Raw genomic sequence first — 16,571 nt, forward strand, 5'->3', positions numbered from 1 at the left:
CATATCATACTCTTCTGTACACACACTTTAACTTCAAGCCCCATTTGCTTTACCCGTTGATCAGCCATGTGGTACTTCAGGTATAAACTATAGCACCCATATAGCCATCATGAGCATCTTCATAACAAACCTATTTTATTTCACCTAGACTCTCCTTAAAAAATGTTTTTTTATTACCTGTAGGTGTATTTATTTTTTTGCAGCCTCTACCTTCACCTGCTTTGTAACTTCTGCTCATCCAGTCAGTCAGGTTGTGTTGTTCTTGGTCTGATGATGCCAGTTTGAATCTGGGATCATCAAAACAAGCAGTCCAAAAATATATGTTACTGTGAAGTACTGAGAACCAAAGACACATGCAGTTCAAAACAAGAGAAGATGAATGAGGATTTTCTCAGTGATAGCATGCTAGAAAAGTATTTGATGGAGTTACAGTTTTGATGCAAGAGAGCTCTTTATGATTTAACAGAAACAAAAAAAGTACTAATTGTTTGGAGACTCAAGGGAGTTCATAATTTACCTGCAGATGTCGAATTATTTACACTGACAGAGAATTTAAGTACCAGTTATTAATATTACTTCCATACCCCCAATAACAAATCACAAATAATTACCCTTGATTGGAAAATAGTTCCCAAGCGTGTTATAAATCACAGTGGAGTTAAGAAAACAACAAAAGGATGTGTGAACGAACTAATCATTTCAGAAGTTCTTTTTCCAGAATGCTGCTGATTCCCACAGGAAATAATTGTGGCTTGTCGACAGCAGCTTCTGTTATTGCCACATACCTGTATTTCAGACACTGCTTTGCACTGACAGAAGTTAGAAAGCTTAAGCAAATGGCAACAGAAACCTCATTTTTTTCCAGTCAAGCAGAAGCCTTTGGGACAGAGTCTTATCAGTTTGTGACTTTGTATTTTTGTAACGGTGCAGAGTACTGAGGCAGATTTTGATTTATGTCTGAATTCTCTGAGTTCTGGTGAATTATCTACAAATTCCATGTTTTTCCCGTTCTTACAAATGGGGAGCTCTAGCTGCCAGTTGCACGGGGGATGTTTCAGGTAGACAACTGAATTTGGACTTAATGTAATCCTCATTCAGACTGCCGCTTCCTTTGCTATAGAAAACTTACCTCCATAGATACAGATAATAGTCAAATGTATGACTCAGTTAAACAGACACATGGTTTTCTTTTATATGATAGCTTTATGGTAAAAACCTGTATTTTTCTTTTGACTGCAAGACCAGCTTCTAGTAAATGTGATCTCACCAGCAAATGCAAACAAAAATCCCAATTTTGAGATTTCTCAGTTTAATTCTCTCAAAAATGGGAAAGTTCCCTCTTTAAATTCAGGCATAAAGTTTTTACCTGTGAATTCTGACAGGCTGAAGGACAGAGGGACCTGTGAACTATTCCTTCAGCCCACTGAATATAGATTCCATTACCATAAGTTAATGTATCAGTTAGTTTTTGAAGTGCAAAACACAATCATTTCTCCATCGAGTTACATAGCAAATTAATTATAAAACTCTGGTTTTCTTCAAATTTGTGAATGTTCAGCTTCCATTTCAAAGCAGTTTGACACATAACCTGTTTAAACAACTTTAACTTCTGTCTCATAAATTTATAAGGGAAAATGTCATTTCCCCATTCCAAACTTACATTTTGAAACATGCGCATTAAAGTCTGTAAGTTCTTGAATATCTGTATTGTATCCTCTTAGTCAGCAGAGAAAAGCATCGAGTTTAAAGTAAATGCTGTGTTTATCTGCAAATCAATACACAGCAATAATTTCTGACTCTGGAGACTTAATTATTCCTTCGGAAAACTGGCAAAAAGTACAAATACAGAGATTAAAGTTGATGTTACAAACCAAGTTTTTTTGCTTGCTAATCTATATCGAAAGTACATTTTATTACTGTTGTACAAGAAGTAAAGACTGGTTTGAGGGCCAACGTTTAGAATCATTCTAAAGAGAAACTGAACTTCAGAAAGTATGATTTTTTTGTGCTGGGTCATCAGCGTGGCCCACAAAAGGACATGTAGAAGGAAAACCCTTTTTGATGTTTGGTTCTTTGTGACCTTTCACAGCCAGCTTAATCTACAACTTTCCAAGGGCTGCTAATATGGTTACCAAGATATAGGGATGCAGTTTGCCCCCAGAGCCAAGCATGCAGCCTATGGTGTATTTTATCAGCCACAGGCTCGTCGTCTTGAACGATTCATGTGCTAAAAAATAATCACAATGAAAAGACTGTGTGCTCTGGTTATCTCTTCCTGTAAGAGAGAAGGGAATGAATTTTACAACTTCTGTAAACAATGGCATGGACAAGATTGCTTTACGGGTCCACTCGGATTCAAGCTGGCCAGCTGGCAGACGGGTCCGTATGGCACCAGCAACAGATACAGCTGTTTGTTTCTGCTGTCACCCACAGAGGGTTGATGTGCTTTGGTTTCTTTCAAAGCTTTTGCAAACTAAGAAACAATATTCTGTACTACAAATTAAAAAAAAAAAAAATCAGATATTTATCAAATGTCAGTTAGAGGACAGAGATACCCATATGAGTTTGTATGACAAGTAATCCCAGGGCCATTTTCTCAAATAAAGGCTCAATCTTTCTCAGTGTTTTATCAGAACTAGTCAGTCTTTTCTACCACTTTGTTCAATAAACTGTAGTTGCAGACTGCAACTTACAGATAAGAGTTTGAAGTGTAAATGGAAAAAGGTATATCTGTGTGAGTTGTGGTTTATGAAACCATAGCAGATAAGGACAGATACATTTTTTGGAGCTCTTTCGGATTATTTTTTTTCTAGGTATGCATTTTGCAACCCTGCTGCAGTGTTTGTCCAGCAGTTTAGGTAGGTCTGCTTTAGAGATGGAGAAAAATTTTTCTACAGCCGCACTAATTTAACAAGCTAAACAATGTTGTTTCATCCTGTCAATTATCTGGGACAGTTCCAAAGGGAGCCTTTTAAAGGGTAGAGCATTCTGCTGTGGCAACAGAATAATTTTGAATAAAATTTTCAAACATGCTTTGATATAAAAACATTTATGTTTAACAGTCTGAAGATTTTTCAACTAGAAAAGCAATACTAGAGCAGAAAAATAAGTGACTGCGCATAAGAAAAGTTGCTGACAAATCCCAAGTTTTCTATATTTTGATGTTCTTGGAGGTGTTAACGCAGGCTTACCCTGCCAAATCCAAGCTTATACAATTTGAAGCATTAATATATGATACACAGCAATTATTTTACTAGCTTCAGTTATGCATTATGAAAGTAACTATTGCCATCTAAATTTGTGTGAATAGCAAGGAGCTGGGGATAAATTCAGTAGGGCAAATCCAGATACTGGGACTTAATTTTTGGTGTGAGCTCCAGCTACTGAGTGCTGGCTTGCAGAACAGTCTTCATGAGTCCTCACTGAAGCCATTAATATCGCATCAGTATTCATGCAACAGCTGAATAAATGTCTCTAGTCTAGAGCTCTGCCTTGAAGTGATATTTTTCAGGATGTTCTTAATGCATATTCATTGCACCTGCTCAGATTTTCATGAACAGACAAAATAGCACTTCTTTCTTATTTGAAATACAAGCCATCACTTAAATGTGATAGAAATTCATTTTGTGTTTTAGAGTGTATGTGTTTATTGGAGGACAGACTTACTAACATGCTGTGCCAAATATCACAACATGGTTGTAATATTTCAGCCCTCTCTAAGTTGGGTTTCCTCTCTCGGTTGATCTGGTCTTGTCTTCCTCCTTTTTTGCCGTGTCTCTAGAGCACATTTGCTTTCTACTCCTATCTGCCTTTTTTTAAATAGGAATTTCATTGTCCCGTGTTTTCATAAAGTGTATAGCATGAAGGGATCCTAGTAGAGGTGGAAATGAATTAATAAATAATCTTCAGGCGATCTTAAAAAGAAACGTGGTTTCCTTTACACGGCAAATGTCAACTTCTGATCAAGGTAAAAGAGAGTGATTGGACTATAGTGTAAGGGAGGATGTCCCAGCTTTAGGTTTGGGGTTTGTAGTGATGTGGTTGGACTGGGTATTTGGGCTGATCTACAAACAAGGGCCTTGAGAGAGCAACATGATCTTAGAAGTAAGGCATAGAAATATGTTCAGATACAGGATTTCCAGGAAAGTCCTAAAATATATAGGGTGATTTTGATAAAAGAACATTAATATCATAAAGGATTAGAAGAAAACACTGCAAATGCACATTGCATATTGCAAAGGAATGATAAAGGCAAAATTCTGCATGGAAGATATGTACTCATGTAAAATGAAATTATATGGGGAAAGATATTTATTACCATCTGTTGGTGTGCACTGAGAGATGAAGTGTTTAGCAACAAATAGCTGCTAGTTATCTAAGCATGGTTAAATTAACTTCCTTCATTTTTGAGTAATCCATAATGAATCAAAATAACTATAATGGCTCAAAACTTCAGTAACCAGTGTGTACTTTATATGAAAAGTTAGTGGATGTGCTGCACTTAGGTCTTGAAAAGTAAATATGAATCAGTAATGCAAGCAGTAAAATGAACAGCAAATCAAAGATTTAGCCAAATAACTTAAAAATACAGAACAAAGGATTCTGGTTTTCATGTTAAAGAAGTTGACTATCTGTGTGCAAATTATTAGTAACAGCGGGGATTTTTCTTTTTTAGCATGATTCCAAAATGCGTAGTAAGAAAGGAGTTACTGCTGTTGTTAATTTAAAAGCATGTTTTCAAATGCACAAAAATGAAAAGTTGCAAAAAAAGGTTTAAGCTGTTCTCTGGTAAGTTATATTAATGAATATAATCGTTGACTGTAAAATAGCATTTTTATCCCTGTGCTAGTTGCACAATGGCTCTACATATTTAGTAATTTTCACTACATCTTCGTCAGTCCTCAAAGAGAACAGCACGTATTTTTCTCGATCCCACAAATCTTTTCTTTTAGATTAAGTTTTTACTGGAGATAACCTCATTCCTATTCAAAAATTACTAACTATTTGTGATGTGTGTGGCAAAAAACAGAGCTTATTTTCACTTTATCACTGTGATTCCAAAACACACTTTTCCAGTTGTAGATTTCTGTATATTAATTTTGATAATATTTTAAATGAGAAATAAGCTTATGGTTGGACATATTCCTTCAAGAATTGATCATCATGATAATGAATAAAATACTTTTATTTAGCTAATTGTTCTCCTGTTGACAGTCATAATTAAAATTTAGTTTCCTACCAGCAATTACTCCTCAGAACTCATGTTTTATTCAGTCTGTAAATCTACTGTGTCATTCATAGTGCTGTTATACCTGTGACATTGTAATGGCAAGAGTGAAAATCAAATCAACATTCTGCTGTCAGAAAAAGAGCAGTAGATGTCAAAGTAATGAATATAGAGTGGGCATATATGCAAATGGCCTGGGAGAGGAAAGAAGTTCTTGGCATTTCTCATTTTGAGCATAGATCAAGCTAAATTTCACCATGTGAAAGAAGCTTATGTGGATCATCTGCCCTGGCTGTAACTTCACAAGGAATGATTTAAGAAGCGTTTCATAGTCTTGCTAAAAAATAGGTAATGATTAATAGATATCTAGCCTGGCAAGAATAAATAAAGGACTGTGATGGCAGAAAGATTCCTTTCTATTAGATGATGTGATGACTAGACTCACAAATAAGGAAACGGGGAAGATGAAGCTTTTTGGCTCTACTCTGTTCCTTGCAGTTGCCTGCTCAGAGGGAGCTGGTTCAGACGTTTAATGGGGCATTTCTCTCAGGAGAGTGGGTGGATGATGACCTGGTGTTTCCAAGAATATTTGGTGGTGAGATTGTAGGTCTCATTGCTGTGCTACTCCCTGTTAATCTGTATTTCCGGAGGCAGACCTGCCCTGTGCCACGGATGTGCCCTGTTGCCTGCAGCCAAAGATGTGCTGTAGCGCTGGAGGAAGAGTGAGTGCTGGGGGAAACATGCACTCAAGTCTTCTACTGCACAGGGTCAGACACACAGGTGTATACACCTGGACTGAGGCCCTGGGCAGTATCCCTAGGCTGAATATAGGTATAATCTGCATGACTTGGCTTTTTTTGATTGTTTGTTTGTTTTTTGTTCTGAAGTACTGAAAATATACATTGACTTTTCAAATACTTCCTTCACTGACTTTTCTTTGATGCTATTTCCTGGAATGTTTTTTTTTGTTTTTGTTTTTTCTTTTTTGGTTTTTTTTTTGTATTTGTGCCTCATCTTTTTTGAAGTTGGTCTTCGAAACTGCAAGGGGTATGTTTTGCTCAGAACAACTGAAATGATAACATCTAAGAATGATATTTTGGGAGCAGATTCAAAATATTCTGTCCTCTAAAAGTCTGTATATGATATGCTGCAAAAAGTAATCACGTGGGCTGTGTCAGCTATTGGTTTGATTCCACAGGAAACCACCTCTGCTTATCTGAGTGAAAACCCAACTTAGGTCTGTGGTATTCATAAGAAATCATATAGGTAGTTTGCACTATGAGAAGACATCGTAGAAATCAGCATTGGTATGACAGAGGGAAAAGGATGAAAACACTTGCATAAGCAAAAAATACGTTATGAAAGGTCAGAATGTTGTTCTTCATGGATGTCAAATGATGGGATGAATAATACACTTTGTGCAATGAATACCTCACCAAAGGCATAAAACTGATGGCAAGTATGTACTGGAAAGGTCTGGTTTATCTAAAGCACATTTGGGTTGAGAGAGCATATTCTTTGTACACCAGCATTTCCTCGCCTTGGGGCCTTTGAGCTATCACTGTCAGTAAAAACTCTGAAACTGAATTTTGGAAATAAAAAATGTTTGAAGGAAAATAGCACAACTATATAATATTTAGATATGCATCTCTGTAAGGAAACAAAATTTGCGTGAATGAAAGCAAGATATAAACATTTTTAAAAATGTAGATAAAAATAATTTTGACTACACTAGCTAAGGTCCTTGGATTTTTTAGAAGAAATATTTGGTCGTCTATCTGTAATTAACAAATGTTAGAGGATTTCCTAATTGATATGCCCTGTGACTTCTTTAAATTGAACTAGAAGAAAATCCAAATCTGTTTTTATATTTGTATCAGTAATACATTATATTCGTATCAAAAACAACTTCTTTGTTCAAGAAGTCAGCAAAGTATCCTTTGTGTTCTAAATAGTCTTCTCTGGATTGGAATGCAGCAAATATTCTTGGGCATTTTCATCAAAGAAATGGCTGTCTAGGAGGATATCTTTGTTGCTAAGGACAGAGACTGCAGCAGAATATAGAGGTAAATAGTAACATCCGATGTGGAACTAGAAATGGAAAAGATTGAGAAGAGAGGTTTTTTCTTTTTTTTTTTTCTTTTTTTTTGTTGTTGTTGTTGTTGTTGTTTTCATTTTCCAAGATGGCTCAAGTATTTTAAAAGCCTATGGAAGAGGGTTGTGTGAGAGATGAGAAAGGTCTGGACAGCACTGAAGCATGACTGCGAAATGGGCAGCACAGAAAGCTCAGGTGAAATGGAAAGTAACAGCAGTGTACCAGGAAGAGGAACAGAAGAACTGAACAAAATTCAGCAGGCTTGAATCGGCTTTTGCTTAGGAGTGATAAATCCTGACCTGCTCAGTAGAGCCTGAGCTGGTGTTGCTCATAGCAGTGCTTGTGCAGAACAAACAACCTGTTCTTCAGGAGATACATTCAAATTTGTGCTCTCATTCTTTCAACTCAGTGCTATCCAACAAGTTTAGGTCTCTCCCTTTAACATTAATTTTGGTATGGTAAGAATTTTAAATGAGAGCTGAAAAAAGACCCTGAAGTTTTTTGTAGACTAGAATGTCTTCCATGAATCTAAATTAAAATTACTTAAACAAATGGATTCTCTAATTTCTGTAGCATTAATTCAAAGAAATCACAACACAGGGATTAGTATTCAGTAGACTTCTTATTTTATTATATAAAATAATTACCTTTTAAATAGTATCTAAATTAACATTTTAATATCCCTCTGGGCTTACACATTTTAGAAGCATAATATAACTCAGTACTTAATATGGAAGAACCCTGTTTCCATTTCTACTAAATTAGTCTCCTGAATAAATTTGAATCATTTTCAGTGCAAGCAGCAGTAATTCTTCTTTTCCAGGTAAGATTTATACTAGAAGAAAAGCTAAACATTTTCATTAGAGGCCATTTACGAGTTGAAGAGCTTAATTTCTTTGTATTTCTTGGTAAGGTATTTGTGGAAAATAGTCTCTTATGTTTCATGTCTTTGTGTTTTACTGTATTTCATTAGGGAAAAATATAAGACAACACATGCAGCTCAATTCTCTGGTGACTTTTGAATATTAAAAGCCACAGATAACAAAAATTATATATAAATACATTTTTATCTGTTAAAATTTTAATATCTGACTTACTGTATTAAATTTGGATATGTTTGAGGTTTTTTAATACTTTCACATAACTTTCTCAGCAGTGCATTTTCTGATAGTAAGAAAAGCTTTCCTTATTTGTCATTGTGTTTATTTCACACTCAAGCCTGAAGCAAATTTATCACTCTGTCATACTAATAAAACCAGCTACTTTAGCAAGAACTTTAAACTAGAATCAAGATGGCAGATGGGAAAAGATTTTGTATTTGTAAGGTACACATCAAGCAGGACACAAAATGGTGAAGGAAGTAAAGGAGAGATGTCATATGGGTACAGTAAGCTCATAAGCCAGCTGTCACAGGTGCCTGTTGACCCCTAGAATACATCTGGAGAACAAGGCATGATGGAACTCACAGTGAAGCAAACAACTGGAATGGTAATAGGAAAGAACGTAGCGGTACTCAAGAGGGACAGGCAAGGGAAACAGGGACATTGCCATATGTTTCATGAAGTCAGACCCTTTCTGAGACGCAAAATAACTTACTGGTTACTTGTAACGGTTAAAGTGATTGTTTTAAAGCTGTAAATATAGCAGCTGCTGCTATACATTGTACCTAGGCCAAAGCTGTATCTGGGAGTTGGCAGAATGAAAAACATAAGTGAAACCAAGCATGGATACTTTTCATGACCTAAGTTGCTTGAGCCCCAAGGCACAACAGCTTAGGCCTTGGCACTGGGGGCACCTGAGCTTTATTGCCTGTGCTCTGCCCATGGGAAATGTTGTACAAGAGCACTCTCAGATAGTGGCTTTTTTTGTTCCCTAAAGGTCTTCCACAAATGTTTCCTTGCTGATTTTCCATGTGTAAAATCCCATCTCTCTGAAATCCAAGGCAATTTCCTACTAATTGTAATAATGCCCAGAAAACTCTTTGGTACGGGTGTCTGTATCTCAGTAGTAAAACGTTTCTCTGTAGCCACTGCAATAGCAAAGTAGATGACATTAATTCTACAATAATCTAAAACTGTTAAAAATAGAGTTTATTGTCCTGTCTATTGAAACAGTTGTTAGTGTGATTCAAGATGCTGGAGGATTCCAATATTAAAGGGAGAAGCTATTGAATTAGCTAAAAAAAACCAAACCAAACCAAAACAACAACAAAAAACATTAACACAATACTCAGTACTTTTTCTTTGCTCTTTAAAAGGAGGCTGAAAATTGTCTTATTTCAAAGAATCCTGAAAAATGTTTGTTTTCTTATCTATACATTTCTCCTGTACACACCAGTATGTAATATTCCTGGCTTGATAGGAAGCAGTATTATTACAGTGTTCCTTGAGAATGAGTGAAACGCATATAGCTGGGAACATACTTATCTCTCTCTGTGAGGACAGTTGCTGCTTGAAAGAAAGGAAAGGAACTCTAACTTGCCATAATCTGATCCCTCCACTTTGTGATTATGTGCTATGGAACTCTCTCAGATCAATATAAAGGCTATCTAGAATTGAAGTTAGATAATACAGTTTTAATAAAGATAAAGAGGTAAAAATGCTGTGGTTCCCATTCTCCCCTTTGTAAACTCTCATTTGTCTAAGTAATTCTAAAGCTTCAAGGTTCTTCTATGTAATCTTTGTTAATCATTGCAGCAGTTACTTCACCACTTGGAAAGCTAAGATGAACCCCAGCTCATATGTAATTTATTAAAATTGACACATGCTGTGATAACTACCAAAAGGCAGCCTTGTGACCATCACATCCCAGGACAAGCTTGGTGACAGTTAGAAAAGTATCTCCTGTCTGTTCAGTGTGACAGACACAGCTACAGTCTGGGGACTTGGATTATCTCAGTGGAAGGCAGATCAGGTCCCCGTACTGCTTTTTGTACTACCAGCTACAGAAACTATTGGAAGCTAAACTTGTTATCCCTGTAGGCCGTCTGATCTCATAACTTCCTCTGATCAACCCCACTTTTTGAGTCCTCTAAGATGTTGCACAACTTGCTAGTCTTGAATACTTTTTCAGCCTTGAGTGACTCTCCTGGTTACCTACTGTGTGGGTTTGTGCGTTGGTTTGAGAGGTGACAGACCTGACAGCTGCAGTAAGAAGAAAATGAGCTATCAGTACTCTGTTGTTCCCTATGTTTCTTGTGGCTCTGTCTGAAAGTTCTTGGATTAAAATCTTCATGGAGCAAAAATACTTTATCCCTTTACAGGTACATGATACCACAACTTATTTTAAGGTGTTCTTTTAATTTTAAAATGGTTCTGGTAATTTAATAGATATTAAAAAATAACGAGTGCTTATTAGATGATCACATATCTACTTCCTTCTTTTCGTAAGGCAGTATGATTATAAAATGCAAGGAATAGATGGATGTTATTTTTATGTATATATCTATGGATTTAAAAAAAAAATAGTTTTACTTATGGACCTGTCTCATCCCTGTCTCATTAAGTCCAGTTATAATATTATTTTCCAGTTTAACTCTGACTTTGGAATATATTCTCAAGTAATTCAATCAGAACTACGTTATCGATCATTGACAGAAGACATCCCATTTCATGTTGAGTATTTCAGGTTAACCAAGTATAAAAACATTGTTTTTTTCTATTCCCTTTGGGAAATACATTATAAAAGGCTCTTTCCAATTGCAGAGCTCACAGTGATTAGTTCTATCAGTGAAGTAATAAAAGGAGCCTTGCTGATCTAGTACACTGGAACTATGCTGCTCTGCTGTGACTACAGGAGCTGGCTTTGGGTATCAGCATAGTGAGTCCTCTGCCCTAGGTTTTACATAGGCTTAACATAGATTTGTATCCCATATTTATCTCTCGTTGATAAGTAATGAACTGACGCATGTTGCTAAGCACAGCTTTTTCTTAGCTAGGCAAATATTGTGAACTTGTATATGAATTTAAAGGAAATCAACGCTGTAATGGCATGCAGAGTCAGTGCATGACATATGGCAGGAGTTTAAACTGAAGTAGAATAATATCAGAAATCATACAGCAATGGAAGTATGCTGAGTGCTCATACAGCTGTAACTGTAAAGAAGAGAGACTTTAAGAACCATGTATCCCACTGTATATATGTATGTGTATATATACGGTGGGAGATATATATATATATAACCCTGTGTAGTTTAGAAACTCTAAGTGGAAATGAAGACAACTTCAAAAAAATTTCTCCTCTTCCCCCCTCCCAAAAAACTGTTCAATGACAATTGCCTATATAATTTTTTGCCAAGGCAAAGGGGTTTATTTAACTGTAAAATAAGCATACACAGAGATGTAAACCGCTTTTGTTCTGCTGCTCCATTCTCTGAGCTTGGAGAGCAGCAGATGCTTTGAGTGTTCATTTTGTAGCAGTAGAGAAAGGCAACTTACGTTGCCTATCTGGGATTCTGTAGGGACTCCAGAATGAATATTTCAAAATATTTTTTTTTAACTTTTTTTTAAGTAACAGATTTTGTAATTCTCAGTCTCATCTAGCTGGTCAGTAAGACAGCAAGCAAAGTGCTATGGAACTTCTCAAGACTCTCTTATTTCTGTTAGGAGAAGAGAATGCTTGTTTTTTATAATTTGGCAGATCACCCAAGTTACACTAAAGCAAAGCAAACTCATTTGTAAATTAAGCATGGTGTGACGTGTGTGTTCTGTTTCTGGCCCATAACTTTTGTCATAGCATAGCTGAAGACAGCTCTTCTTAGCAGGTTGGGAATGGGACTAACAAGCTATGCTCACAAACAGGCATTCATGTTGTACAGTGGAACACTTCTACAAAAATCAGTCTTTTATTGTTGCCCTTCTAGAACCTATTCCAGGTGCGTAAAATATCACAGGCCTTGAAAGCATCCACTGAGCTACAGTGTGCTTGAAAACATCTTTTTGCAGTACAACAGAATACATTCGATCTCACTGATGATCCCTGAAAAATAATACCATTGTTGGGATCAACAAGCATGATAAACATAAATGAATGTCTTCTACATTGTTGAACGCAGTGGAAATCTGCTCAGCACTTTATCTTAGAATTTCAGTTGCATTTCTTTCCCACCCCATGTGTCAAAATCTTATTGCTGAAATAATTTCGCTTTCTCAGGCAGAAAACTATTCTGATTTGTACATAGCAGCACTTTTCTCCATAACAAACAAGACGTGACTAATTCCAGTAGAAATGTATTTAATGTAATGTGTTGAGCTCATTGAGTATTTTTAGCACATTCCCCTCAAAAGAAGATGAAGTACATTTTGTAAACCTATATATTTCTTCAGAAGCCAACTTTTCATTTTTCTTCTTCCAGTTCTGGCCTGGCTTTTTTGGCTGCTTTGATGCAGATCATGAGTCAGGACTCCTTTTCCCTGGAGAAATCAGAACTTCTCCTGTTTAAAAAAAAAAAAAAAAAAAAGCGAATTAATTAGATGGGAAATGTCCTGAAGATACTAGATGTCCAGATAATACAGAAATAAGTGGAAACATTTCTTAAGAGGCAATTAGATGATGGCTAACGAGATAATTGTCAGAGGTCTGGCATAAAGGAGGAGGCTAGGGGAAGGCAGAGGATTTTGGTGGATTTCCAATCCTTTGTGCTCATCTCTTTTTGGGTTGGTGTGAGAACTGAGGAAGTTCCCAATCCTTTCTACGTGATTTGGTGGCAGAAGCCCTCGATGGCTGTTGCAATGATAGAAAATTCAGCATTTTTCATCTGGCCCAGGCTCCCAACCCTTGGTTGCAGCACAAGCCCAATGGGTGTCCCTACTCATGGAGACCTCTCTGCAAGAGAGATAAAAAGAAGCCAGAGCAATGAATGAAGTCTTCCCCACTTCCATCAGATCTTCTATAGACAAATCGTTACTGCAAAAATTTTGCACAGAATATTCATCTCAGCTGCAATGTCACTGCACCTTGTCCTCCCTATAACATCACTACTGTTCACAATTAGGGCATTTCTGCCTCTTTTCTCAAGTTTTGTAAGGGGAAGGGCCAGTCTCCCAACAGTAATAAGACCGAAACTGTCTAACAGAACTATCTGTGAGAATACAGGGTTTTCACAGTATCCTAACGTAGTTCTGCCTGGCTAAAGTGTGAAGCATGGTACTTTTTGTCTTATTGTAACCTCCCTATTTAAATTGTTCTATTTACATCAGCAAAAGTAATGGGAGCAGGGATTTTTACAGACAAACCTGCACTTCCTCTCATTGTAAATATCTTATTACTTGAAAACATGCCATAGCAAAGGATCCAAACTATAGGGAGGGAGGAAGGAACTTCTGAGAACGAACAGGGTAATTATTCCTAATCTCAGTGCTAAATGTGTAGGAAAGCAAGAATGTTTTAAATGTTATATTTAGCTAATGAGAGGTGTTTTTAAAATACAAAATCAAATTGTGGACTTGATGATATTTCTTAAGCCAAATTATATTAGCTTTTTGTTTTCTATATTGCATTCATTGGATGAATGTATTTTATTAAGAAAATAAAGGGATAAAAGACAATCATTTCCTTATAGGAGCTAAACTGCGGCTTTGTAAGTTCAAACCATTTTGGTGCTGATTACAGTTGTTGTTTCTGGACTGGAGTAGCCAGACTTCCTGCATGATGCTAATCAAATATCGAAAAGATTTCAAGTTCGCTATGTTTGTTTGGCTCCCATGTTTCTCTTTTGTTATTTCTGTTGGTCCTTCACTGTCTGGATAAAAATTCGGATCATTTAAAGAGGTAATTTGTACCATGAGTATACCTATACCTATATTCTTGGGCTGGATGTACGCCTTCTACATATGAGGGTACTCCTTACAGCAAAGCCATGTAATATTATTTTACTAGATTATGTAATATTATTTTACTTTACAAAACCACAGGAAGCTGCTCCAGCATTCCTTAATGACAATCTCCAATAATTAAATATACAAAAAAATCAATCTTTAAGATGTTGGGTAAGTGGCTCTTACTCATTTTGGAAACATACCATTCTTTCTATAAAGCAGTTGCAGTGTTTTGTTATTGTGCTGTTTAAGTGGTAGCATTACCAGAATATCAGTGTTGTTTGTACTTATTGGGTGAAACTGTTTTGTTTTTATAACAGTCACTGTGAAGCAGATGTTCACTTAATTGGTCTGAGTTTCTCCTTTCCTTACAGTCACCTCTGGAATACCAGATTCACTGGATGAATCTCTGTCATTATAACAGAGACCTGCAGAAATCCTGGTTAGATCAGCCGAAGGTGCAAAGTTCTCTGAAACATGAGTGAAAGTATCCAGTTCTGTTCTGTTACATTTTTTCCATGCTTTAAATAATAGATCCTCTAAAAGAGCAGTATGAGGATAGTACAGTGGCTTTCTCTTTCCTTGCAGAAAGTAAAAATAAGCATACAATGAACATAATTTTCTGGAGTTAGCAAGACCACACAACTGCTGAATTAATGAAATATTGTCATTTTTGACTGAGTAGATACAAATCTAAAAGCCAAATATTTATTCAGTCCAGTATGTCAGTTTATGAAAAGTGAATTGATCTTGCACTTCTAAAAACTTTGATTCATCTGAAAGCATTTTTAAGCTTTTTTCCTTTTTTTTTTTTTAATTTGGATAGATTTATGTGAAAAATCAGAAACAAAAGAAACAATGATCTTCATCAATAACATTAACAGAAAAATTAATCTGAGAATCGTAAACATAGTAAGTAAAAGCCATTCTGCCCTATTAGAAATACTGTGGCATGAGAAAGGGTCTGGCAAGGCAGCCAAAAGGGCTGACAGAGAGTGAGAGTGGGGAATGAGAGGCCTATTTGGCAGAACGATTAGAAAGCACGTATGGGAATGGTACTGACTGACTTTAAAGTCATGCCAAGCCTACACTTTAGTAGCAGTAACTACTTAAGGGACTAAAATCAGTAAAGATGGATATAAATTTGTACTTCTTGTGCATTGCAAAGATTGCTCTTTTAGTGCAGTATTTCTTATGCTATTTCTATTTTTTAATTTGCTTGAGCCTTCCTCATTTTTTAAGAAAAATCAGCCCTCTCCCTTCCTACTGCCTTGATTTTTGAAATAAGGGCTGTCTCCTATATTCCAGGACATGAATAATTTTGCACAGAGGGACTATTCCCCATGTATCTGATTTTCCCCCTTCTCTCTCCCTGAGAAACGTGATTTTAAAAGATAAGAACTGGCTCTTTAGCAAGCTGTGAAGAGGATTTGATGATACAGTGGTTTTGCATATCTTCTGAGAATGCTTTACTTTGGAGTATTTTCTCCTGAAGGACACGAAAAATAATGTGGATATCTAAGTTGGTAGCTAGAGGAAACCATATGGCACCGATTCAAAACACTCTCCAGTTCCATACCTACAGCATCTTAGTGATCCCCAAACTTACCTTAATGGTGTTCTCCCAAAGATGCTGCACTGACCTCAGTGTTTGGCATAGGGGCTGCCAGGAAACCTATCTTCCTGTCATAAAGGGGGGCAGGGAGTGAATGGGCTCTGTCAGCAGTATTTGCATGATGAATCCGATAACAGATTCTCCTCTCTATGTTTCACTGCAGTAGATTTATTTCACCATTTGACATATCTTTCTGCAGGTGATGCTAGCCAGTAAAATGCCTGAGCAGAGAGGTAAAAATGATGTTCGACTTCTCATGAATCTGAAGTGTGAAGCAATGGGCATAAAGAGGTACTGTCAATTTTTACTACTCTATAGTTTCTATGTTTACATAGTAAGACTGGCTAAACTATCTGATTAATGTCATTACTACGCTACAGTATTAAAACTACATGCAAGAATACTGTGGGAGATGGGAGGAAATGTTAAGATGAGTCTTCTATCCAGGTCTTCCTCAAAAAAGCAGGCCAAAGTGACCAAGGGGAGTGCAGGTTTCATGATGTACAGACCCTGCAACGAAACCTTGAGTTGTATTTGAAAGGGGAGGAAAATTACTATGGAGGGCGCTATAATGCACTGCTACTGTGTGGATGTCCTGCAGATTACGCTGCTCCAAAATAGGCAAGTGCTTTGCAGCAGGTTAGCCATAACTTGGTAAAGGCAGCTATTAGGAGGAATAGCCATCAAGAAATACAGTCATACTTAAGAATCTCTGAGTAACAGTTACAGATTTCACACTGCCTAATTAACTCAATAGAAAGAAACAGAGATGAAGGTGGTTAGGGATGGCTGGAAACATTAGCCAAACTCTTCACAAAA

At 36.6% G+C, this 16,571-nt stretch overlaps 1 protein-coding gene and 1 long non-coding RNA gene across 6 annotated transcripts in view; one reads left to right on the top strand and one right to left on the bottom strand.

Annotated features, from left to right (window-relative positions):
- The window catches only part of LOC112532657, a 124,307-nt gene that overhangs the window by 81,749 nt on the left and 25,987 nt on the right, over positions 1–16,571 (top strand). For both annotated transcript variants that reach the window (XR_003075791.3, XR_006939617.1), the window contains one exon: positions 15,952–16,043. This is a non-coding gene — a long non-coding RNA (uncharacterized LOC112532657). The remainder of the gene's footprint in view (positions 1–15,951; positions 16,044–16,571) is intronic.
- HTR7 (5-hydroxytryptamine (serotonin) receptor 7, adenylate cyclase-coupled) overlaps positions 7,926–16,571 on the bottom strand; it is a 35,413-nt gene continuing 26,767 nt past the window's right edge. For all 4 annotated transcript variants that reach the window (XM_015288393.4, XM_040702417.2, XM_040702415.2 and 1 more), the window contains one exon: positions 7,926–12,754. In XM_015288393.4, coding sequence (XP_015143879.1) covers positions 12,718–12,754 — 37 coding nt within the window. In that variant the 3' untranslated portion in view covers positions 7,926–12,717. The remainder of the gene's footprint in view (positions 12,755–16,571) is intronic.

Source organism: Gallus gallus, chromosome 6 (genome assembly GCF_016699485.2).
Source record: "Gallus gallus isolate bGalGal1 chromosome 6, bGalGal1.mat.broiler.GRCg7b, whole genome shotgun sequence".
Taxonomy (NCBI): domain Eukaryota; kingdom Metazoa; phylum Chordata; class Aves; order Galliformes; family Phasianidae; genus Gallus; species Gallus gallus.